Consider the following 25,951-nt stretch of genomic DNA (forward strand, 5'->3'; position numbering starts at 1 on the left):
TAATGTGCCCACACATTCATCCCTGTTGATGCTTGACTATTGCACAAAAAATGAAATTAGTATGCTGCCTCATCCTCCATACTCACCAGACCTGGCCCTGCGGACTTTTTTTTATTTTCAAAGTTGAAAACCCCGTTGAAAGGACAAAGATTTGCAACGATAGACAAGATAAGAGAAAATTTGCAGACGGCACTTCGTGCAATCCAGCAATAGGTTACCAAGACTACTTGCAGAAGTGGAAATGGCATAAGGAGCGATGTATTAATTGTGGAGGAGAGTATTTCGAAGGAAACAATGCACAATAAGTAAAAGTTAAGCGTAGCAAAAATTTTGTGGATAAAGTTTCCGAATGTTTTGAACAGATCTCACAGATGTTTTACCATCACCTACATCTACTTTGTACTCTAAAAGCCACCTAACAGTATGTGATGGAGGATACTTCTAGTAGCACTAACTGATCTCCCTTCTCTGTTCCACTGACAAATGGCATGTGAGAAGAATTATTGTCACTAAGCCTCTGTATTAACTCTAATTTCTAAAATTTTCTCATCATGGTCATTTCATGAGATGCATATTGTAGGAATTAATATGTGTCTGACTCTTCCCAGAAATTACTCTCTCAATATGTTAGTAGTAAACCTCTCCATGATGGACGTTGCCTGTCTTGTAGCATCTGGTACTGGAGTTTGTTGAACATCTCTGTAAAGCTCTTGCACTAGCTAAATGATCCTGTGACAAAATGCACCACTCTTCATTGGATATTCTGTGTCATTTCTATCAGTCCTACCTGGTAAGGGTCCCAGATCAATGAATAGTACTCAAAAATCAGTCAAACAAGTGCCTTGTAAGCCACTTCTTTCTTGGATGACATATATTTCCTTAAGATTCTTTCCATGAATGTGTCTAGCATCTGCGTTTCTTACTATTTGTTTATGTGGTCATTCCAGTGAAGATTGACTGGCTACTTATTCCTGGATATCTTACAGTAGATACTGTTTCCAGCCATGTGTCATCAATAGTACATTGTACAGCAGTGGATTTCTTTTTGTATGTATGTGCAGTATGACACTTTTGGTATGTATGTGCAGTATGACACATTTATTTAAATTCAGGGTCAAATGCCAGAGCTTGCACCATTCAGCAGCCCTCTGCAGATCATTCTATAAATCGACACTGTCTACTGGCATTCCTGCTTTCTTATAGACAACTGCATCATCTGCAGGTAATCTTAAAGAGCTTTCTATGCTTACTAGTTCATTATTCTATATGCTGTAAACAGTAATGCTTCCATCAGATTTCCTTGGGGTTATCCGAAAATTACCTTTACATCTGTCGATTTTGTTCTGTTAAGAGTGACATGTTGAGTTCTATCGGCAAGGAAGTCTTGAATCCTGTTGCAAATATGGTCCGATACTTAGTAAACTTGTATTTCTTCTTTTACTAAACGGCAACACAGGACAGTTGTCGGATGCCTTCCTGAAGTCAGGGAAAATAGCATCAACCTGAGTGCCCTTGTCTACAGTGCTATGAATCTCATGGAGGAACAGAGTGAGCTTCTCGCAAGATCCCTGCGGAATCCATATTGATTTTTACAGTGGAGATTTTTGCTCTTCAAAAACATAATAATTCTTCAATGTGAAACATGTTCCATAAATCTAAAACAGATTGATGTCAGTGATACAGGCCTGCAATTACGTAAATCTGCTCTATGATCCTTTTTGAAAATGAGAATGGTCTGCACTTTTTTAAAGTTGCTGGGTTTCCTTCATTGCTCAAGTGATTAGTATAAACTCTGCTGCTAGAAGAGGAGCAAGGTCTTTCACATAATCGTTACAGTATCTTACAGGTGTTTCATCTGGTCGTGATGCCTTTCCACAACTAAGCAATTGTGGTTGCTTTTCTGCTCTGAGGTCACTTCCTCAGTATCTGCCACTTTGATGTTTGTTTGATGATTGCAAGGAAGGATTCAATATTTCAGCCTTCTCTGTGTTGTAACTTATCCTTATCCAAGTTCAGGTTGCGATAGTTCTATCAGAGCTGCTGATTGGTCTACATCACCAGAATAAGAAGGTTGGGTGTATACACTTTAACCTTAAATCTTTTAACCACTTTGATCACCGCCCGCACAAGCCGATGAACATCTTGCACGAGTGCCAAAGGAGACGTGGGCTGCTGCACTTCACACTTCGGCTGCTCGTCTTTCTTTGTTGTGGAAGTGCAGCAGCTGTGCTGGCCAAGCAGGCATTGGTTTGTCACATCATTCTGTGGTTTAATACAAGATGCATGGAGGTTGAGGCAGAAGGTCCAGTTCATTTCACAAAGGATAAGGGTGTCATACAGCCGCACAGGATTGACTACACCATTAGTATGAACAGCAGCTCCTTCTTGCAGTTCATCTAGTTAAGAAGTATCATTGAGATGCTGGCCCATTATAATCTGATTGTCCTTCGAAAAAAAAAATATAGCTATATATTCTGTAGATGTTCTGTGTTCCAAGACTGGAAACACATACGGGTTGGGGCAAATAAGTGGCCCACATGAGTGGATATGATTAGACATGAATGTATGCATATAAACACACCCCGTGACATGCACACTACCTCTACACCTGCCTCATGATCAGTACCAGTTCAGAACGTAGTGCAGGCTGTGTCAATGTGAGTGGAGCAGTGCAAAGGGGATGACAGTACTTACAGTGGAGCAGCAGGCATTCATTGTGGAAAGTTGGTGACGACAAAGTCATGAAAAAGGTGTGGTCAGTTGTTTGCTGAGAAGGTTAATGGCATCAGAGAGCCAGTGAAGAGTGCCGCTCAATGCTTGCTCCAAAAATTACACGAGATAGGATCTATTTTGAACAAGTCGAAAAACATTTTGAAATGTGCCCACGCACCAGAAAATGTGGCTACAAGTTCACCAAAAAATTCTTCAGAGTCCTACCAGATCAACCCAATGCCTGTCGCATGAGACTGGCATATCTTGATCATGTGGACGAAAATTCCACCTCGAACTGCACATGCAGTGTCGAGCTTCTATTATTTATGCATTAAAACCAGCGGATGCTCCTCAGTGTCTCCAGTTTTGTGAGCTGATGGTCACTGAGATAACAATGAATGGCTGGGACATGGATCAGTTATTTATGTCTGATGAAACCTGGTATCATTTGAGTTATGTCAACTCACGGAATCACAGGTTCTGGGTGTTTGAGAATCTGTATAACTTCCACAAAACACCATTGCATGATCAGAAGTTTGAGGTTTGGTGTGCAGTGTCTGCAAGCCACATTATTGGTCCCATCTTCTTTCATCAGATGCTGACTTTAGCGCGTTACATTGCCAACATTTTGAAACCATTTGTGGCAGCATTAATGGAGGAGGAAAAGACCTACAGTTACTTCCCACAGGATGGAACAACTGCGCGTACAGCCGGTTGAACCTTGGAGCATATTCACCCAATTTTCACGCCAACAGAGTTGTTAGCAGAGGTCAGTCTGGTCATGACCACAACTAGCCACCGAGGTCACCTGATCTGTAAGTCTGCTGGTGTATGCAACAACCCTCATAGTCTTCAAGAACTGCAGCAGAACAGTTTGATGAGATTGCAGGAATTCCAGCAGTCCTTCAGAAACTTGCTGATCGGGGTCCAAAAGTGCCAAGAGATGAATGGTGGTCACTTTATACATCTGCTATAGTCATGTTAGTACTGCATATCCTTTCCTCAGCTCTGTTCCTTTGCCCCCAGAACTCTGTTCTCTGGACCACTTTTATGTGCTCCACCCTGTATTTGCAAACTAGCACTTTTGCGATTTTTCGCTGTGGGCAATCAGTATGTGCTCATGAAGGGTAGAGTAACTGTGGCTAGATCATTGTCTTTGTTATTGATCAGGTGTGTGTGTGTGTGTGTGTGTGTGTGTGTGTGTGTGTGTGTGTGTGTGTGTGTGTTTTCTGATTTTAATCTGTCCACACATAATTGGAGAAGATACTCTTCTTGTCATCTATAAGGAGGTTTTTTGTGTCCTTACTCCGGATGATAATTACACGAAATATTTGTCAGGAGTCGTAAGCAGTGGGTCCTTGAGGTACAGGATACGTGAACACCGTGAAGTAAGTTTAAACAGTTCATTAACAAAAGACTGATTATAAAAGACTTGCACTATGCACACCAATCATCACTGTGTCTGAAATCCTAACACTGGCTAATTACAGTCATATCGAAAGGCTCCATGGTGAGCTAAGAAAAAGAGACATATTCGTGCCAAGGCCATGCTAGCTATACGGCGTGCTGCGGATGGCAGCCAGTGGCTTACTCCCCTGTGGCGCGCTGCATCTTGACACATGTCTACTGACCAAGAAAATTGTCAGCATTTCAAGTTAGGACGGCTGGAAAGTGCCTGTTACGTACTGTACAGCTGTGTGCATGATCATAGTACATGACTGCATCTAGCCTTCGTTCAGTTGGTAATAGGATCTGTAAACATTTTTCTGGATGTAGTAGTAAACTGCTCAAACGATTATTTGAACTACTTTCTAAGGCTGTTCTTAAGTTAAGGGCATCAATTCTAGCATTTGATAAACTATCAGTAATCCTTAACAAAAGTGTGTTTAAATCTAAGTGTGCACTCACAGCATTTAATCCTTGGAATAGTTCTTGGATATTTGTGTTTATTTCATTACGAATTATGTGGAAACGCAAGATAAATTGCTTCACAATCTGTTCAATGAAAACTGTGTGGTTAGTAATGGTTCTTTGCATATTCTTTAATATAATAATTTCATTAGAGAGGTTAGTTGAATCTGTACTGGACTGTTGTTCAAGAGCTAATATTTTGTCTTTAATTTCCAGTAGATCTTGACTAGTTAAAGTACCAAATACAGTACTAAGGATACTCCCTCCAAAATCAAACCAGGCACGTTTATGCCTAATTAAAGTTTTATGTGACAGAAGCTTTATAAAACAGTAAATCTCTTGTTCATAATTAGCAAATGTAGACTCAACCTGAATTTTGGCTGTGATCCAGTTATTATACCAAGATGTACAAATTTCCGAAATTGTATTGTTGCCATTAACAGAACAAATTAGATCAATTTGCTTCTTTACAGAATCAAACTGTTGCTGGATTTCACTCAGATTGTACTTGAGGACAAGTTTTGTATTACTTGTTGAAACTACCATGTCTGATCGTGGTTCAAACAAAACACCTGTACTCTGTGGTACTATCACGACAGCATTAGTAGAATACACTATCATTGCAAGCATTAGAATAAAAATGAACATGGTCAATTAGTTCTAAATACTAGAGTTAACAATGAACATAAAATAAATGAGTTTCTTGTGGTAACCTGTGGAATAAAAGGTTTAGTTTCACTTGCACACTCGTGTAATAGCTTCAATACTAAATTTTCGCAACACATTCACATAAGCACATGGCTGAAATAAACACTCTCATTGCAATCTCACACATCACACATGTTTATGCAGATTGTAGGGGTGTCTGGAACAGGATCGCTCGGAACGTGGCGATGCCTCGACCTCGAAGTCTGGACTGCAACCTCACGATTCTTGCTTCCTCATGATTCTCGCTTCCTGGGTTTGAGAACAGCAGGTCTGCCTCTTGGTCGGTCCTCATCGTCTTGCGATGCTATAGGATATCTACCCAGAAATGGCTTTACACGATTGACATGAACGACAATTGAACGAAAGGGCAGTTGGAGCTTAAGAGTGACTGGCAACAACTTCTCCAAGATTGGATATGGTCCTTTCCAAAACTTCTTAAACTTTTTGACTTGACTCTTTTTTAACACCACACTGCTCAGATACACAAGATCTCCAACTTGATACTGTGACACTGCTGCTGGCAGTTGTTGTCTTGCTTGCTGAAGGAAGGATTGATGATTACGCTGTTTCACTACCCTTCATGCTTCCTTTAGTTTGCATGCTAGATCCCTTAAGTGTTCATTGCTGATTCCGGCAGTCGATTGTGCGAAGTCCAAGGATGAACGCATTTTTCTTCTGTAGACGGTCTCATATGGACTTAGGCCAGTTGAGCTGTGCATTTTGACATTGTAACAACTTATCAACTGTGGTAATCAGACATCCCAATTGTTGTGTTTGCTGCTCACATAATGAATGGCTAACCATTTTAATAACTGTTCTGTGGACTCGCTCGACTCTTCCATTTCCTTCAGGGTGTGCTGGTGTAGTCCTTAACTGAGTTACTTGCTTGAGCTTACAAGTCTGTTTAAATAATTCACTCATGAAATTCGTTTCTTGATCACTAATTATACTTAATAGTGATCCAAACTTAAGAATCCATTCTTTTACAGAAACTTTGGCTATAGTCTCAGCACGCTGATCAGGTATTGGTATCATGAGAAGGTATCTAGAGAAATGATCTAACATTGTCATTATGTATTTGTTTCCATCTTTAGTCTTAGGCAACGGTCCTACAACATCTAGCCCTACTCTTTCAAATGGTTCACTTGCTTCTGGCAGTTCTTGCAATGGTGCTCTACTTTTTCCTACATTATTCCATCTGTTACAGAAATCACATTGTGAAACAAACTCGAAGTTGACCGCTTTGCAGTTCGGCCACCAAAACATTTGAGCTATTTGAATGTTTGTTGCTTTTTTTACCACAATGTCCTGATGATAAAGAATTGTGTTGTTCTCTCATGATTTGCTCTTTCATGCTTTCTGGAATAACTTGGCGGTTTCCTTTACTAGTAATTTTGTGCAATAATCCATCTATTTCAACAAAATGTTGATCATTTTTCCATAATTATCATTATGGATCTTCTTCTTGAGCTGCCTTTAACTCCTCTTCTTCTTGACTTATTGAAACACAAACATTGACTTTTCGACTCATTGCATCAGCATTCACATGTTCTTTACCAGGTTGGTGAATAGCCTTAAATTGGTACTCACTCAGTCTTAATGCCCATCTTGTTAACATGGAACTTCGATCCTTTAAGCTCAATAACCATTTAAGTGCGGCATGATCTGTAATAACTGTAAATTCTCTTCCTGTTAAGAAACATCTGTTATGTATTATACCAAAAACGAAAGCACAAAACTCCTTCTCATTAGTAGTATAATTGCATTCTGTTTTGTTTAATTGTCTTGAAGTAAATGAGACTGAATGTTTATGACTGTCAACTTCTTGAGTCAAGATTGCACCTATGGCAAAATTGGATGCATCTGTTGAAAGAATAAAAGGTTTACTGAAATCCGGATAGGCTAACACTGGGGCTGTGGTTAGAGCAGCTTTAAGTTCTTTCATTGCCCTTTTGCATTTTGTTGACCAATTAAATGTGGCTCCTTTCTTCAGTAGCTGTGTCATTGGACCTGTTATATTCACATAACCGGCTATAAATCATCTGTAGAAATTTGATAATCCCAAAAATGATTGTAGTTCTTTCAAATTCTGTGGTTCAGGAAAATTCTTTACATCTTCAATTAATTTTGGATCAGGTCGAACACCTTCACTGGTTATAACATCACCGAAATAGTCCGCTACAGAAATTGATTGGTAGTGGTGATTGTTGCAGACTTACATGGGGGGCCTCAATCAAAATGATATTTCATTCAATTTTGATTTACAATATATTAATTTTCTCGGCTAGTCAGTTCACTTTAAAGCAAAAAATCTTTAGTTATTAATTGCAATTGCAGCCCATGCACGCACGAGTGTTTTTTCTTACCTCCATTAACCATTGCATTGTAGTCGGAGTCCTGGCTCTGGCTCTCGGCTGTTGTACTGAAAATAAGAATCTTAAAGCTATGTATTTTCTGCAACATCAGGCGGCTGTGGGGAAAAATGTATATTATGTTAATAGCGGGCGAGTTTTTTGCTTCTGCTAATTTTTATAAGTTAACATCTCCACGTAATGGCATCCCTCTGCGATTCTTACACTGTAAGTTACTCGAATGCAGGTTAATTCAAGGAAGGCGGACATGAAATCAGGATCACCTCTTACAAATTAAAAGTGAACAATAATATTAAATCAATATATTATCTGCTTAATTAGTACAAATATGCTTACATTTGCCAGCACTCCCAAGATGTCCGTTTACATGTAACCATGACAAGAGGTGAAGATGACTAAAAAAATTAACAAAAGAGCCTATCTTGTCGTCTCTTTAGATCATTTTGTTATATTTCTTTGTCCTCGAAACTTACACAGAGAAATTATTATAATACGAATACATGAGAAAAATGTATGTTCGCCTGAGCAGCTAGTGTCCACTTATTATTCAATTTTTAAATGTCTCTTCTTTATTAATACTGTTTTTAAGTCTTTTCTTAGTATTTCACTGGCGACAGTATAACGGTTAACTTTACTTTGTGCAAAATGGCATTTATCTATTGATAAAGACAGGTTTGTGCTTCTTATATGCTCAAAAACAGCTTGTAGTCTCTCAGTATGCTGCTTCATGTTTTCACCAAAATTTATTACATCATCAAGGTAAACAAGTGTTTGTGTTGGGGTGAGCCCTTGTAAAACTGAATCCATCACACGTTGAAACGTAGCTGGAGCATTACGAAGTCCAAACGGAGTACGAAGATACTTGTATACTCCTGTTGCTGTTACAAATGAAGTTTTTGCTTGATCATCTGGATGCATTGTTAACTGGTGATAACCACGTGTTAAATCACATACTGAAAAAATTCGACACCTGCCCAAGTAATCCAAGGTTTCCACTAAATTTGGTAAGGGGTGAACGTCGGGTGTGGTCACAGCATTCAGAGGTTGGTAATCAACACCAAAACGGAACTGTGGTTCTTCAGAAATTGATTTCTTCTTTATACCACGGTGGGTCTGAAGGATCTCTTGGTTTTATAATTCTGGCTTCTAATTGTTCTTTAACCATGTCTTCTACCAACTCTCTTTGACTGAATGGTATTCAGTAAGGTTTCTGTGTGACTGGGGCTGCATTTCCTGTATGAATACGATGCTGAACTAAATGAGTGACAGGTAAATTTGCACGTTCTCTGAATAAATCTGCATACCCCAACATAATAGGCGCTAAAATCTTCTGTTCATCAGCTGTCAAATGTTCTATCTTCTTCCAAATTATGCACATCAGTTCATTATTAACTTCGTCTCCTAATTGCAATTTTGCATTACTGTTACCAAAATCAGTGTTTATAACTGCAGCATTTGTTACCTCATCTGGACTCTGTACTATGTCACTTTTACGTACACTCGACACTGTAGCAACTTTCGTTCCTCGTGGCAAAACAACATCCTCATTGCTCATATTCGTTATTGTAACCGGGACTTTTGCGACATTCTGTATCACCAACACTTCTAGCAACATAACAATGCATTGGATCCAGTAACTCACTTTTCTTGGTTCACTCAATTAATAACAAAGTTCCCTCCTTGCATCCGGGTGACTTAACTTCAACATAGATTGTCTTTCCTACTCCCTTGGGTATTTGCTGAGGCTGATCAATTTGAACATCGACTCGGACGGTTTGAACTGATGCATCGTTTGGGCGGTTCATTCCCACTACGTCAGTATTGCTGGTCCTTTGAGTACAATCTGAAGAACGATTCCCTAGGTTGTAGTTGCTACGGCCTAGTCTGATCTTTCTTCCTGCGACAAATATCTCTGCCTCGTTAGTGGACAAGAAATCAAATCCAAGTACACCGTCGTAACGCGCTTTGTTATTTGAAACTACTTTCACACTTGCTGTGTATTTATCTTTATTTTCACCTTCATCTTGGCCTTGGCCAAGAATTAATTCTACGGCAACTTCTCCATAGTTACGAAGTTTTCCTCCGTTTAACCCTCGCACTTTTAATAGCGGCGGTTTCAATTTATCCCATTTATCTGTACAACGCCACATTGAGGTCTGTGCTCCTGTGTCAATAAGTAGCTTGATGTTTCTCCCACGATATACAGCAACTATCATGAAGTGATTTTCACTAACAGGAATCACTGTCTCTGGCAAAGGACGGACAGAGTGTTGTCCTGTATGTCCCCATACTCATTTAAAGATGTGGCAGATTGTCTGTTGTTTGCATTATCTTTCTTCTTGTTGCGACTATCTCTCGAAACATGACCCTGCATCCCGCAGTGACAGCAGATTCGATTCTCTTTACAGTCCTTACACTTCTGACCCAGCTTATTGCATCTGTAGCTTTGTACTGCTGTGTTGAAAAATCCGCGTTCTTGTTTCTGCATCTCATTCAGTCGTCTTAGTGCTTCAACGAAACCAACAGCTGATTCTACTGCTCCCTGAAACGTTTTACATCCTTTCAATCTAACAGCTTTGCTTAGTTCCTCTCTGTACAACCCATGAATAAATGTGTCCGAGGGTCTCTGGTTGGCTTCAAACAACTGAATGCGATTTTAATTTTCATCTTCTACTAACTCGTACGTTTGAGCATTGATGTTTTGAATTCTGTCGGTAAACTGGTCCTTTGATTCGTCCTGCACCTTCGCAAACCGTAAAGCTGCTCCTATAAAATCTGATTGCGTTTTTACATTTAAATCTCTGGACGGCAAACATTCTAAACTCATTGTAATCTTCTGTTTTCACGCAAATAGGCTACGCTTTAATGAAATCTTATGCTGCTCCCTGAATTCTTAATTTGGCAACCACTAGCTTATTGGAATCTGTCCATGATCCTAACAGGGCGGTACATTCAAGCTTACGAAAAAACACTTTCACATCATCTTCGGGTTTCCCGCTAAATGCTGGTACTGATGGCAATAATGAAAAATTCTTTATTGTCGTCGTACTTGCACTGCATGATCTATCATTTGATAAGTCTTTCGGAATGTTACGCTCGCTTCTTTCTGCTTTTAACTGGCGAATCTCTTCTTGCAGTTCATTACTAACAGTTTGTAGATTGACAACGCTACTCTGACTGGATTGCAGCATTTCGTCTACTTTAACGCCAATGAGTTACTCAAGTGTAAAATAAAAATCCACCACTGCCTTTCGTATTCTAGCCAATCTGGTGTGTGTGTGTGTGTGTGTGTGTGTGTGTGTGTGTGTGTGTGTGTGTGTGGTTTGAGGTTTTCGGGCGCTAAACAGCGTGGTCATCAGGGCCCAAGCCAAACTGGAGTAGACCAACCTGAATCCCAGCATTGGATGTCCCCGCGTAGTTGGAAGATGTTCGTGCTGCTGTTGCTGCTGCTGCTCGAAGTTCATGTTGTGCTGCACCTCTTCAGGGCTGTAGGTTTTCCATAATTATCCCCATGCTGACACCACTTCTATAAGGAGGTTGTTTGTGTTGTTACCCCCGGATGATAATTACATGAAATATTTGTCAGGATTCGTAAGCAGTGGGTCCTTGAGGTACAGAATATGCAAACAATGAGAACAGTTTATTAACAAAAGACTGATTATAAAACATGCGCACTACACGTACCCATCATGACTGTGTGTGACTTCTTAACACCGGCTAATTACGATAGTATCAAAAGGCTCTATGGCGAGCTAAGAAAAGAGACATATTCGCACCTGAGGCCACGCTAGCCACACGGTGCACTGCGGCTGATCACACGTCTATTGACCTAGCAAATTGTCAGCATTCCAAGATAGGTCGTCTGGTGAGCGCGTGTTATGTACTGTACGGCTATGTGCAAACCCGTAGACCCTTACACATCATATTCTAGTCCCTTTCGAATACGAGCCTGGAATTTTTAATTTCTTGTATGAAGGTGAGTCAGCCTCTTTATTGTTCATTTAAATTATTAGCCAAGTGGTGCTGCAGAATAAATTTCCTGCAGTTTTGAAGACTGTTCAAACACTATTCTTGTTGATTGTAAAATGTGTTATTTCAAATAAACTGATGTACTTGTAATCCTCATATGTACAACCAATGAAGTTAACATACCGTAATTAGACCAAGAATCAAGGGGCTTTTCCTTTTTGATTTTAGAAAGAGTAGTTGCTTTTCTTCACAAAATAGCCACTATTCCTGTTGCAATAAATCATTTTCTGCCCTACCTCTAGCGCGAGCCAGTACCTAGTCAGTCAACAACTGCAGTACCTAATCAGTCAAATGCAGTATCTTCAAAGGGGCCAAAAAAACAGCAGCAGCAGCTTGTTCCCAGAATCAACCTTGTACAATTTGACGAGTTTAAAGAGACACCAACGTAAGTAAACCCATAGCAGGTATTGTGTATGTAACTTCATATATGTACACATTATTGGTAGGTATTTAAATGACTACAGTTGCAGTTTTCTGTGGTAAGTAGAATGGACATCAGAGTGCATTAGTGTTGATTATGTTCAGTGTTGTTACCTGTCCTGGTAGGGTATATAAGGGGTGCGGACAGTGTCAGATGTTAAGTGATCACTGTGAAGAGCATTTGGAGACGCCACATACTTGTGTGAGACAGCTTTATCAGCATCTGAAAGATTGAAAGGAGCTCATTGTGGACCTCTATTTGTCTGGCTGGTCGAACTGTGCAGTATTCAGACTTGGGTGGCTTTCAGATGTGATAGTGGACCTGTGTTGGACTGCATGGGAACAAACTTACTTATCAAGGTTCCAGTCGTCCATGTCTCACTGCCACAAGGGACATCATAACCCCTTACAAGTAATGGGTTCCCTGTAACATTGTGTCATACCATTGGCCTGAGACTAACAGCACCCGGACTAGGGAATTACAGTCCCATGCTTAAGCTATCATTGACACCACAATACAAAAGATTGCGTTTGGAGTGGAGCTATGACCGGGAAGCATGAACTTCTGATGAATGGCATCGCATTGTGTTCAGTGATTATTTGTGGTTCTGCACTATCCAGGATGGCAAGTATAATGGCCCCTGGGGAGAGGTCTTATTCTTCCAATGTTTTGGAGAGGTATAGCAATGTTGCTCCTCCTGTCATGATGTGAGGAGCCATCAAGTACAACTGGTACAGCTGTTTGTTATTGGGGATACTCTGACAGCACAATGGTATGCCGTGAACATCCTGTATGCTCACATTTTACGTCTGCTGTGACAATATTGTGCTACCAGTTTTCAACAGGGCACTGCATCTACACACTTGGCACGTGCGTCTATGGTCTCTGCGTGATGTTGAGGTACTCCCAATGGCCAGCAACATCCCCCAGATCTGTCCCCAGTAGAACATATATGGGGTTAGCTTGGACATTAACTCGGTCCCATTCCCAGTATGTAGGATATCAAGGTCCATTTACAACGGTTTTGGGTCACCTATCCTCAGGCAGGAATACAATGGCTTTGACATCCTTCCTGACTGAATCAGTGCATGCATCCAAGCCAGAGGGGGTACAATGTTGTACTCTTAAGTGAGTTTATATTTCTAAGATCTTTGTAAATTTGACCCAGTGTTGTAGTCACTAAAGTAACATCACATACTCTCTCGACCAGAGAAGTCTCATTTTGTTTCCTTTTTTCATTTTGGGTGCTTCACTTTTTTGCCAGGCTGTGTATTTCTTGAGAAAATATTGTAAAACTATGCGAATGAAGCATTTGTTAACAGAAAATGTTTAAAATAATAAATGTAAGCTTTTCACAATAGATACTATGGCTTTTCAGGTACCTGAGAGGGCGCATGAAGTATGACGATCTCAATGATATTGTTCAGGAGATTAACCAGATTATTGCAAAAAAATATAGCATAGTCACGCAACAGCTGAAGACACTAAAGAGATCTGAGCAAGAGCTCTGGAGGAAGTATAAATTAGAAGAAGTGAATGAAGTTAAAGGTGAGAAAATGTGCTCAAGGGTAGTCTGCCATCTTAGTATACTTAAAAACTCACAGTTTGGATTTCAGAATGATTGCTTATTCAATAATGATGTCTATACATTGGGTTGTATGTGCTTTGTGCTTGAAATTTCGGAGAATATTCTAAGGTTTGCATGAATAAAATGACTCGGAGAATATACTACACCCGAGAATGCTCTTATGTTGAGTAAAAGAGTGAGGGAAGTTGCTCACAAGTGGAGAACATTCTCAATTTTTGAAGCGAGCTCTGTAGCGTACTGCAAGCGAGTTAGTTCTGTTGATGTAAAGTTTTATGAAGTTATTTTTAGTAAAAAGGTAGAATTTATGCAGCTTGCAAGTAAAACAAAAAATTATACTTAGCCCGAAGAAATAGTTACGAGAGAAACTGTAGAAGTTTATACAGGTTTTAGAATAAAAACATTGACTGGCAAACACGATGTGAAAATGAAAACATTTTTGTGCTATTTAGTAAACCCATGTTTTCAGACTGCTGTAGAAGACATAGGTATGTACCAGACAACTGTATCGCTGATATTTGTTCTTAGTAATTAGATAAACAAATTTGTATACCAGCTTTTTAATATCAGACTTAGAAAACACAAAGCAATTTTTCAAACTTAGCAATTTCTATTTCACAAAAAATTAAATAAATTCGATCGTAATGAGCTTCGAAAATGTTTGTACCACAGTAAGTTGTGTTGTAGTATTTACAAAGTCTAGAGCACATTTCACCTTTTTATGTGCAGTGGGTGAGCAGGAAATATTTCTTACACACTGAAAAATGAAAGCTGCAGGAAACGCAATAAAAAGATTTTGTTAGCATTTATGCCAGAAACAAATACAGGATGTTAATGTTTGCCATAACCATACATCTGGTGTTTTTCTTATAGTTTAATCCTTCTGGCATGCCCTCTTGGCAATATTCAGTGACATCTCAGAACCAGGACTACACACATCATCATCAATATTCTTCTATAGGTTTTCAGTGAAACAAACTGTGTCAAATCCTAGTCTCATAAGTGTCCTTGTTCTTCCAGTTTTACCATTATTGAACACCAGACGAGCATCACTTGAGGAAATTGTAACAGTAGTGGAAGAGAGGATATTAAAAGCTTTTGTTTGGGTTTTGTGTTCTACCATGTGTACATTTTTTTTTTCAATAAATTGTAATTAATCACATCGTAAGTAGACTTGCAGTCTTCTACACTCCAGAGATATCTTCTCTGATGGCAGGAAATAATAAAATATCACAAACAAGGACAGAGTCATCTACGAAAAGGGACATGGCACTGCACATTGCTTTAAACAAGATGGCTTGTAAATTCATTTGTAGCAAAAATTAAACTCTGAAAATTGGAGATAATATTTCTAACATGCTACACAACTATGTCGTGGTGGTGGTGGTTATTGAACTTTTCTTACATCACCCCTCCCCTCTTAAGAACATGTTCTCACAGTATAAGTTTATTTTTTTTATTGTGTTAGAAATAAATATGCGGATCAGAAAAATTAATAACTGGTTAATTTTTTGCCACACACACAACACAAATCGAAACATAATGCACCTCTCCCAGATCACATTGACACTAGTTCCATTCGCATACATTGAATAATTTGCCTCTTGAGGGTGAGCTGAGTGAAATGTAACATTACACGTGTGTCCTGTCTTGGATGTGGCACACAGCATACACAGAGAACTTCTCAAGGAGGGGCAGTAGTGAGAAAGAAGTCCCTCGTCAGAGAGTATGCTTCTGATGTTTTATTCATATGTAATTGAGAACTTTCTCAGAGAACATTCTTTTGCTCTGAGAATGTTCTCTGGAGAATATTCTCTTTTTTATTCATTTGACACACTGACTCACCAGGATTGTCCAAGGATTACGCAACAAAACAGCAGCAGTTAGTATTTTCTATGACCAAGTCATTAGACTGTGTGAATCACATTATGTTAAGAAAGCTAATTTGTTACAGAATTGATAGTGTATTTAAGAGTACTCAAGACATGCATAATAAAAGTAATGCAGAAACTTAAATTATGAAATACATCACTAGATCTTGCTGCTTCTGTTATATTTTTGACCACAATTTCGGCCTTGGAGACTCACTGTCTATCCATCTGTTGTAAGATTGCTGCTGTATTATGGCCTGACTTAATTCCAAATTACTTCATAAGCTTTATTCTGCCTGAACTTAAATCATTGAAGGTGATCACAGCATCATTGACCCCCAATCTTCAGCATTTTCACGCCAACAAATACATTGAGTTTTTCCTTTGAGGCATTTCTTCCGAAGATCTGGATATGCTAGATGTCTATATACTGGCTTTATTACTGCTCCAACAGCCTCAGGGATGGTGTTTCTATGGTGTTCTCAACATCCGATGTTTTGTGGAAAAATGTTGCCCACTCTGCTTTCCTCATTCCTTCCAGGTTGTTGGTATTCTTTCTAATGCAGTTTTATGTCATTATAGGGTCTGCTACTAATTACTGATCTGAATGAACTGGAATCACCATCACCAATGAATTTAGCAAGCTACGTTCTGTTAGAGTGAGTGCTGAGAGATCTTCACAGCTGAGGCACTTTCCACCAAGGTTTTGACACCTATTCGGTGTCTCTTCATCAGAATGAACAGTTGCTAAATCCTATAAAATAATACACAGAAATCACATATGGCAAAAAACACATTAACCAATATGACAATTTTCATTACTTTCTTCTTATGTCTTTGCATTTTTATACAGCCTCAATCTAGTATACGGTTGCTGAATAACAGCCGTGTTCAAAACTGTAATGTCATATGCAGTAACTCATCTTAAAGAAAGTCCTCATTGCACAAAAGTGTATGCTGAGAATATGAGATATGCTGGCCCTGAATCATCTTGCAGGCAACTGTTCAAGAAGATAGGTATTTTAAGAATACATAATTTCTCTCAGGATGTAAATAATATATTAGAGTTTAGAAATGATTACAGTACTAGGAAAAAAGACTGTCATTACTCTTCATTTAAAACGACGTAACCTCAGAAATCAGCGAATATTACACAACGAAACCTTTTGAGTACTTTCCGAATGGTATTAAAATGCTTGACGGACAGCAAAGCTAAATTTGAGTTAGCTTAAAAAAATTCTTTCTCAGAAACTCCTATTGCATAGAAATGTTTTTATTTAATAGCTTCATTAATGCATACTTACTTCAGTGATTAAACTAAATTTTGTTGTGTGTTATGTGAAATCGTGTACACATGGTAAGCATGTAGCAACATTTAAATAGAAATTATGTTAATATTCTGTAAATAGACCCATGTAACTAAGGTCTTTGAAGTTTGTATATTGTGATTGCTTACATTATGATATAAAACTTGTGTAACAACTTTTCTTTCAGGGTCATATTTTATTACTGATGATGACTTGAAAAGGAACATTGCTCAAAACAAACTGATTTACGTGACAAAGTATGCAATACCTCTCCTCAGACATGTTAAGAAGGTATCTGAGGTTCGTTTGAAGGGAGTAACTTACTATACATTTTAATTTGTCTGGAAGTTGTGTGTTTATACATGATCAAAAATAACATTTGGACTTAATTTTATTTATCACCATTTGTCAAAGGATCTTAAAAAAAAAAAAAAAAAAAAAAACTAAATTGTCAAGCAATAAATGCCTGTCTTTTAAGTTGACAATAATTACAATGGAGAGTATTTTCAGTGCAGTCATGAATTGTGTTTTGATAAGATTAAGCACGAAACAAAAAGATGACTTGTTTATAATTTGGCATTATGAAGAGTTTTCAGTGTCAGACTTTTAACATCTTGTTTTACTATATCACTCACTGGGTTCAAAAATTTAGGCAAATACCAATTTACTAACATAAACTTGTGTTTTCATAGAGTAGAAAGAGTAAAAAGATGACTATTTCCTTCATTTGTTTCTACATTTTGAAGCAATGGTCACTATGCTCATGAAATTTAACCTTCCTTATTTTTCCTTAAGGCAATTTGCTTGGAAACTACGTAAGGTAACACACGAAAAATATAATTATTTAACTGGCTTAAACATTAGGTGATAGCCTTTACCCTGGAATGACACAGCTAGTAATTTCTTTGGTATCATTACATTGACCATAAAACTTATGTCCTCTGTTTAAAAGTAAATTAACATTTAGATAGCTTCTTCTTCAAGTAATTCATGATCACAACTATGATGTGGTGTACAAACAAAGAATTCCAAAAGGTTCAGCAAAGGGCCACGAGAAAATGGATTACGATAGCGGCCCCTCTTGTCTCGTAGGTAAGAGTACCGTTTGTAGTTGAACATTTCATTTGTTGTTAGGTTCATGCAGGCGTGAAGTACCTGAAAACAACACATACTGTCATACACAAGCAGTGAAGAGTGTCAGGATACATCGCTCATATATTCAGTATTCCACAAAGTATTAACACCAGCACTACTTAACTTCAGCATACTCACAGAAGTACAGGTCAGAATCCATCCTAGGCCACAAAATACAAGGGCTTCAATCAATCCCAAGGCATATAAAATACCAAAACCTTCAACAGCAATGCAATAGCAAGCAAAGTATATTGTAAATGAGCAGTTGATTGCAATGCTCATAACAAACAAGAAGAACCACATTCTGAAAAAACAAAAAAAGAGGACAATTAATATTAGCTTTTTCTGAAATGACATTTCAAGACATGTTATTTTACAATTAACTTTAATTTGGTTTCTTAAAAATGAAGGTAAGTTGTACTTTACCTTCTGTGAATCACATAACTTTCACAGGTGGGGATAGTGAGAAAATTCAGCTTCAAACCAAGAGTGCTCCCTCATTTAAAAGGTTAATAAGATAGCTGGCACCTAAATGTTGCAGTATTATAACATGACTGATGCCCATAATATGATTATTAGCTCTCACAAGAATTAAACATCTATATTTTAAATAATTTAGAAGCAAGGATAAGAACTCACAGAACCAAGACCTTCGCTAGCTTTCAGGCCACACCTGTACAGCTAAATATGTGACGACACTGCAATTCTTTGGCTTGACTGGGTTGGGTGGCATGAAAAAGAACTTGGCAGTACGAGTCCACTTAACAATAAGACACTGCACCCCTTCGGGCCTAGATGCAAGCCCTGCTTTGATTGGGAAAAATTATCATAAAGCTGTTGTAGCCTCTCCTAAGGCAAGCTGCCCCAACTGTTTTAACTGGTCATTGATAAACTAGTTACTGGCACTGGGAAGAAGTTTGTTTGAGCTTGTCCTACTCGTGTTCTGTTAGGCCAAATCTGCAGATTTTGCCAAATCTGCAGATTTTGCCAAATCTGCAGATTTTGCTGGCCACAGGAGTACCTAAACATCATACACAGTCAGTTCATCCCAGTGTGTTGTCCTCCATGACTAGTGTTCATCAGAATTGCCCAGGTAAGTGTGATGGAACAGCTTTTATTTTTTTATATGCGTAAATTATCTGGTGGATGCACAGGGTAAGTAGCAATTTGCAGCTGTCTGCTGATGGGCTGGAGTCTCATCAGGTGATTTTAAATTTTTAAGTCATCAAAATGATTTTGATCATTATTTTTGTTCAATTAATTGGTTTAGATGTGACTTTTTTATTTATTTCTAATCCTTTCTCAGGTGATTTTAATCAATGTTTTAACTTTGTTTTCCTCTCACTTTTCTTCCTTTCAGTCTTTCCATTTGGAATTTATCTACCTGTCATAATATTTAAATATTTGAAAATGCTGATACATCTGTTCAAGATGAAATAATCTATTTATATTGACTGTGCAGTGGTGTCAAAAATGAATTTTTCAGTTGTTGACTGTTAAACTAACATTTAAAACATAAATTCTTGTTGCAATATCGACAAAACGATGCAGATGTAGATTTACAAGAAAGAAGTAAAATGAAATTCAAGTCAACGAAAGCTAAATTATAAAATGATGAAGTGGAGGAAATTAAATCGAAGTTAATATGGATTAACAATTAAAATCATATTAACAAAATCCTAAACGAAAGGAAGAAAAAATTGAGAGCAAATCAAAAAGTTAAAATGACATGAATATGGATTAGAAATAATAAAAATTACATTTAAACCAATTAATTGAATAAAAATACTAATCAAAATCATTTCGATAAAGATAAAGCATCTGAGGGGATTTGAATCCACGACCTTCTGCATGTGGGGAATGCTACGGGGACCCACCAGAATGAATGGCTGCAGGGTGTGATACCAACATAATCACGATGATGACTTCAAAAAAATCAATAACACCACTGGGGACCTCTTCTTGGTGGGCGATGAATGGCAGATAGCTCTAAATGAAGAAAAATTTAATTTAACGCAGACGAATAGGAAAAACAAACTCACAGTGTTCGAACACAGCATTAGATTAAATATCTACATGTAACAATGTAAAGTAATATTGAAATGAAACGAGCATGTGAGGATTGCAATATGGAAGGCGAACTGTCGACTTCACTTTACTGGGAGGCTTTTAGGTTAAGTGTGATTCATCTGTAAAGAAAATCACATATAGGACAGAGGTGCGACCCGTTCTCGAGTATCGCTTCAGTATTTAGGATCCGCACCAGGTTGGATTAAAGGAACACATCGAATCCATTCAGAGGCAGGCTGCTACATTTGTTACCGGTAGGTTCAGACAACATGTAAGTATTACATAGATGCTTCGAGAACTCGTGTGGGAATCCCTGGAAGAACACTGTTAAGTAAACTTACAGAACAGGCATTTGAAGCTGACTGCAGAATGTTTCTACTGTCACCAGTGTGTGTTTAGTGTAAGGACCATGAAGATAAGAGAAAATAGGGCTCCTATGGAAACATCCACACAGTTGTTTTTTCTTCACTCTACCTTTCTTGTTCCACTTGAACATAAAGACTAGTAGGTGGTACAGGGTACCCTCCATCATGCACTGTACAATGGCTTGCAGAGTATGGCTGTACATGTGAACATACCAATGTCATCTGTGGACAAGCACTGTCCTGTCAGAAAATAACATGATACTGTCGCATGAGGAGCAACACTTCAGGATGCAGGATGTCCTTTTGTGCCTTCAGAGTTCACTCCACCATTACCAGTCCACCCCTGAGGTCAAAACAGACTGCTTCCCATACCATTGTGCTAGAAGTACTACTGCTGTGCCTCTCCAAAACATCAGAAGAATGGGAACTCTCCCTGTGTTGAAGCTGTACCACCAACAATATTCATCCAGGATAGTGCACAAGTGTGATTCTTTGCTGAACATAATGTGATGCCATTCATAGGAGTCCATACTTCCTGGTCATGGCACCACCCCAAATGCAGCTATTTCTGTTGTATTAACAGTAGCCTAAGCAAGAGACTGTAATTCACTAGTCAAGTGGTCACTAGTCTCCAAACCATGGTGCAGGATGACAAAGAATGTTACAGGGATTCCATTACGTTTTATCCATTGGCAGATGCAGATGTGAAGGGGTTGATGTTTGGCGCACAATATGGTGGTCAGACATGGTTGAGCAGAACCTCGACAACAAGTACACCTGCCTTCACATTCCCATGCAGCCTGTCATCGGGCTACTGTCATATCTGAATGCCTCACAAATTTAGATATTGTACAATTTGATCAGATGGTGACCCACAATGAGGCTCATTCAAACCCTGTAGGTACTGAGAATACTATCTCTCATGAGTTTGTGGAGCTCCATGTTGTTCACAGTGATCACTGTTGATACTGGTCACACCTTTTATCTACTGTAACAGGTATGGCGATAATGCACTGTGGTAATCATTCCACCTGCGACACAAATTGCAAATCTAAAGATTTACAAACTTGCCGATGGTGTGTATGAGAATGAAGTTACGTGGGCAATCTACCATTTCTTCTGGGTGCTTCAGCTTTTTTTGTCAGGTTGTGTACAATATAAATTTTATAATTGAACACTTAGGTTGTTGTTGTTGTTTGTTGTTGTGGTGCTGGTGGTGGTCTTCAGTCCAGAGACTGGTTTGATGCAGCTCTCCATGCTACTCCATCCTGTGCAGGCTTCATCATCTCCCAGTACCTACTGCAACCTACATCCTTCTGAATTTGTTTAGTGTATTCATCTCCCTCTACAATTTTTACCCTCCATGCTGCCCTCCAATACTAAAGTGGTGATCCCTTGATGCCTCAGATTATGCCCTACCATCCGATCCCTCCTTCTAGTCAAATTGTGCCACAAATATCCTCTTCTCTCCACTTCTATTCAATACCTCCTCATTAGTTATGTGATCTACCCAGCTTCTATTCTCTTCTTGTCTAAACTATTTGTCGTCCATGTTTCACTTCCATACATGGCTACACTCCATACAAATACTTTCACAGATGACTTCCTGACACTTAAATCTATACTCGATGTTAACAAATTTCTCTTCTTCAGAAACGCCGTCCTTGCCATTGCCAGTATACATTTTATATCCTCTCTACTTCGACCATCATCAGTTATTTTGCTCCCTAAATAGCAAAACTCCTTTACAGCTTTAAGCCTCTCATTTCCTAATCTAATTTCCTCAGCATCACCTGATTTCTTTAGACTACATTTCATTATCCTCGTTTTGCTTTTGTTGATGTTCATCTTATATCCTTCTTTCAAGACACTGTATATTCCGATCAGCTGCTCTTCCAGGTCCTTTGCTGTCTCTGACAGAATTACAATGTCACCGGCGAACCTCAAAGTTTTTATTTATTCTCTGTTGTTGTTGTGGTCTTCAGTCCTGAGACTGGTTTGATGCAGCTCTCCATGCTACTCTATCCTGTGCAAGCTTTTTCATCTCCCAGTACCTACTGCAACCTACATCCTTCTGAATCTGCTTAGTGTATTCATCTCTTGGTCTCCCTCTACGATTTTTACCCTCCACGCTGCCCTCCAATACTAAATTGGTGATCCCTTGATGCCTCAGAACATGTCCTACCAACCGATCCCTTCTTCTGGTCAAGTTGTGCCACAAACTTCTCTTCTCCCCAATCCTATTCAATACTATTTATTCTCTATGGATTTTAATTCCTACTCCGAAATTTTCTTTTGCTTTCTTTACTGGTTGCTCAATATACAGATTGAATAACATTGGGGATAGGCTACAACCCTGTCTCACTCCCTCCCTGACCACTGCTTCTCTTTCATGCCCCTCAACTCTTATAACTGCCATCTGGTGTCTGTACAAATTGTAAATAGCCTTTTGCTCCTTGTATTTTACCCCTGCCACCTTCAGAATTTGAAAGAGAGTATTCCAGTCAATACTGTCAAAAGCTTTCTCTAAGTCTACAAATGCTGGAAACATAGGTTTGCCTTTCCTTAATTTATTTTCTAAGATAAGTCGTAGCGTCAGTATTGCCTCACGTGTTCCAACATTTCTATGGAATCCAAACTGATCTTCCTCGAGGTCGGCTTCTACCAGTTTTTCCATTTGTCTGTAAAGAATTCGCGTTAGTATTTTGCAGCCATGGCTTATTAAACTGATAGTTCGGTAATTTTCACATCTGCCAACACCTGCTTTCTTTGGGATTGGAATTATTATATTCTTCTTGAAGTCTGAGGGTATTTCACCTGTCTCATACATCTTGCTCACCAGATGGTACAGTTTTGTTAGGCCTGGCTCTCAGTAGTTCTAATGGAATGTTGTCTACTCCTTGGGCCTTCTTTCGACTCAGGTCTTTCAGTGCTCTGTCAAACTCTTCACACAGTATCGTATCTCCCATTTCATCTTCATCTACATTCTCTTCCATTTCCATAATATTGTCCTCAAGAACATCACCCTTGTATAGACCCTCTATATACTCCTACCACCTTTCTGCTTTCCCTTCTTTGCTTAGAACTGGGCTTCCATCTGAGCTCTTGGTATTCATGCAAGTGGTTCTCTTTTCTCCGAAGGTCTCTTTAATTTTCCTTTAGGCAGTATCTATCTTACCCCTAGTGATACGCACGTCTACACCCTTAAATTTGTCCTCTAGCCATCCCTGCTTAGCCATTTTGCATTTCCTGTCGATCTCAATTTTTGAGACGTTTGTATTCCTTTTTGCCTGCTTCATTTACCGCATTTTTGTATTTTCTCTTTTCATCAATTAAATTCAATGTCGCTTCTGTTACCCAAGGATTTCTATTAGCCCTCGTCTTTTTACTTACTTGATCCTCTGCTGCCTTCACCATTCCATCTCTCAAAGCTACCCATTCTTCTTCTACTGTATTTCTTTCCCTGATTATTGTCAATCTTTCCCTAATGTTCTCCCTGAAACACTTTACACAGCAGAAAAAAAAGGGAAATGGACGGTCTAATGATACAGGAGACATAAATCAGTGATATCTAGACTGTTTTACCTCAATCTCATGATACGAATGTGATTTATTTTTACTGTAGTTTCTGAACTCTTGAAAAATTGGATAATGACTGTAGACAGTAGTGCTGCCTCTTGGTGTTTCCTGAGAGTGAAGGCACATAAAAATTCATCTTTAGAGAGATATGCCTTCTGTAAGATACCTAGATAGTTTATCCGAGTCACATCACAACATCATAATACACTGTGACATTTCAAGTGGCTGATAATGGTTTTTTCTGTAACTTCTAAGTTCAAAAACTGAGACAAACCTAATCACTATTCTCCATTAAATAGTGCCACTTCCATGATATGTTTATGCATATCCATAATTTTTTGATAAACTGGAGAGCTCAAAACAACAAAACTGGATGTTCGTGGCAAATTCAATTTAGTGGCAAAAGTTATCCAAGTTGACTAAGCTCCTTCAGTGCAATAGTGCATTCAAGAAACTGTTACTACATTCAAGACACCATGTCTCTTTTGCAGCGATACCTCATTATTTACATTTCACTGTGCATTATTTATGGTTCTAAAAAAAGGTAAACGTTAGTTTTCTCTCAAAAGGGAAACAGCACACAAAACTGTATTGGAAAATAACAACCAGAGTCAAAGTACGGTACAGAACTGAAATGGATAGGTGTAGCCTGTAATTTTTCCAGATTACGTTGCAGACATAAGGAAGAACAACAGTTACTTCAAATATTATGCAGAAATGGTCGTGTCTGTATTCTAGTCCTATTCCAAGCTTTTCGAAATTAAGATACATTATTATTAGCTAGATGCGCGCGCGCCCGCACACACACACACACACACACACACACACACACACACACACACACACACACAACCTGTAGGATTTCTGTGTAAAAGGGCAGAGGTTTGATTCCAAATTAATGTGCATAAGGTTTTGTTCATTTTCTTTCTTGCCCTAGGAGACATGTCTACATGGAAACAGTAGAATAGAGGGTTTGTTGTTAATTTTCCACAGATATGGCTTTAAGTCAATGAGGGTCATTTATGGTGGCAACATTTGCTGTTAACGCCACATATGATGTGGCGGACTTCGACAAAAAATTGAAATAATAGTATAGTTAATTATAAATTCCATGATGTTACAGTACAAGGGCAAAGGTGATTAATGCTCCTTATTCTGTCTAAACAGCAGCAGCAGCAGCAGCAGCAGTAGGTATACTTAAAATTATATTCCTGAATTAAAAACAGGCTCCACAACTCAAATGTACCTTTTATAAAAGAGGCCAGGAGACTAGGCTATAGTTTGAGGGGGGAGGGGGATTGTAATGTGTATCATTCAGTATTACAATTCAAGCATTCACTTTCTAAACTTTTTTTCGAAAAAAGTCCTGTGATTTTATGGTTATAGTAATAACCTTCAGACAAATTACACTGAAGTATTAACATAAAAAAGACCTAAATACCAATGATATACGGTGAAGGTTTGATGATGCAAGCTGTGTTGATGTGCCACCAAACAAAGGCAGTGTTACAGATGTAACGAGATCTTCACTTTTCATGGAATTATCTGGATACAGATACAGAGGGTGAACTGCTTAATTTCGTTCACACATGTGAACTTCATTCTGCAATAATTTATCAAATTAGACATTTTCACCATATGTGGTACCAGTCTTCTTCTGCACTGAACATTCTAATGCAGCAAATTGTCTGTCATCACAAATTCTATAACCGGTAATGGAGCTCATGATTCAAAATCAGATACTTGAACCATTTTGCTTTGAGTCCATACACTTTATTCACAAGTCATGTCTCATCATTAACTGTCTGTTTGTGGTCACATTACTACTGTTATGGAGCAAATATGTCTTTTGAGACTTGGGACCAGCATAGCATGCCTGAGCGCATT

General features: G+C 38.6%; 2 protein-coding genes across 4 annotated transcripts in view; one reads left to right on the top strand and one right to left on the bottom strand.

Moving 5' to 3' along the window:
* Positions 1-17,336, top strand: part of LOC124594844 (spindle and kinetochore-associated protein 1-like) — a 90,988-nt gene extending 73,652 nt beyond the window's left edge. For all 3 annotated transcript variants that reach the window (XM_047133301.1, XM_047133300.1, XM_047133299.1), the window contains exons 4-6: positions 11,975-12,117; positions 13,532-13,701; positions 17,104-17,336. In XM_047133301.1, the coding sequence (XP_046989257.1) occupies positions 11,975-12,117; positions 13,532-13,701; positions 17,104-17,252 (462 nt within the window). In that variant the 3' untranslated portion in view covers positions 17,253-17,336. The remainder of the gene's footprint in view (positions 1-11,974; positions 12,118-13,531; positions 13,702-17,103) is intronic.
* Positions 17,337-17,373: 37 nt separating this feature from the next.
* Positions 17,374-25,951, bottom strand: part of LOC124594843 (probable protein S-acyltransferase 23) — a 62,708-nt gene continuing 54,130 nt past the window's right edge. Inside the window, exons 9-10 of the mRNA XM_047133298.1 lie at positions 18,189-18,354; positions 17,374-18,071 (exon numbers count right to left, since the gene is read on the bottom strand). Of these exons, the coding sequence (XP_046989254.1) occupies positions 17,880-18,071; positions 18,189-18,354 (358 nt within the window). The 3' untranslated portion in view covers positions 17,374-17,879. The remainder of the gene's footprint in view (positions 18,072-18,188; positions 18,355-25,951) is intronic.

This window comes from Schistocerca americana, chromosome 2 (genome assembly GCF_021461395.2).
Source record: "Schistocerca americana isolate TAMUIC-IGC-003095 chromosome 2, iqSchAmer2.1, whole genome shotgun sequence".
In the NCBI taxonomy this organism is placed as follows: Eukaryota; Metazoa; Arthropoda; class Insecta; order Orthoptera; family Acrididae; genus Schistocerca; species Schistocerca americana.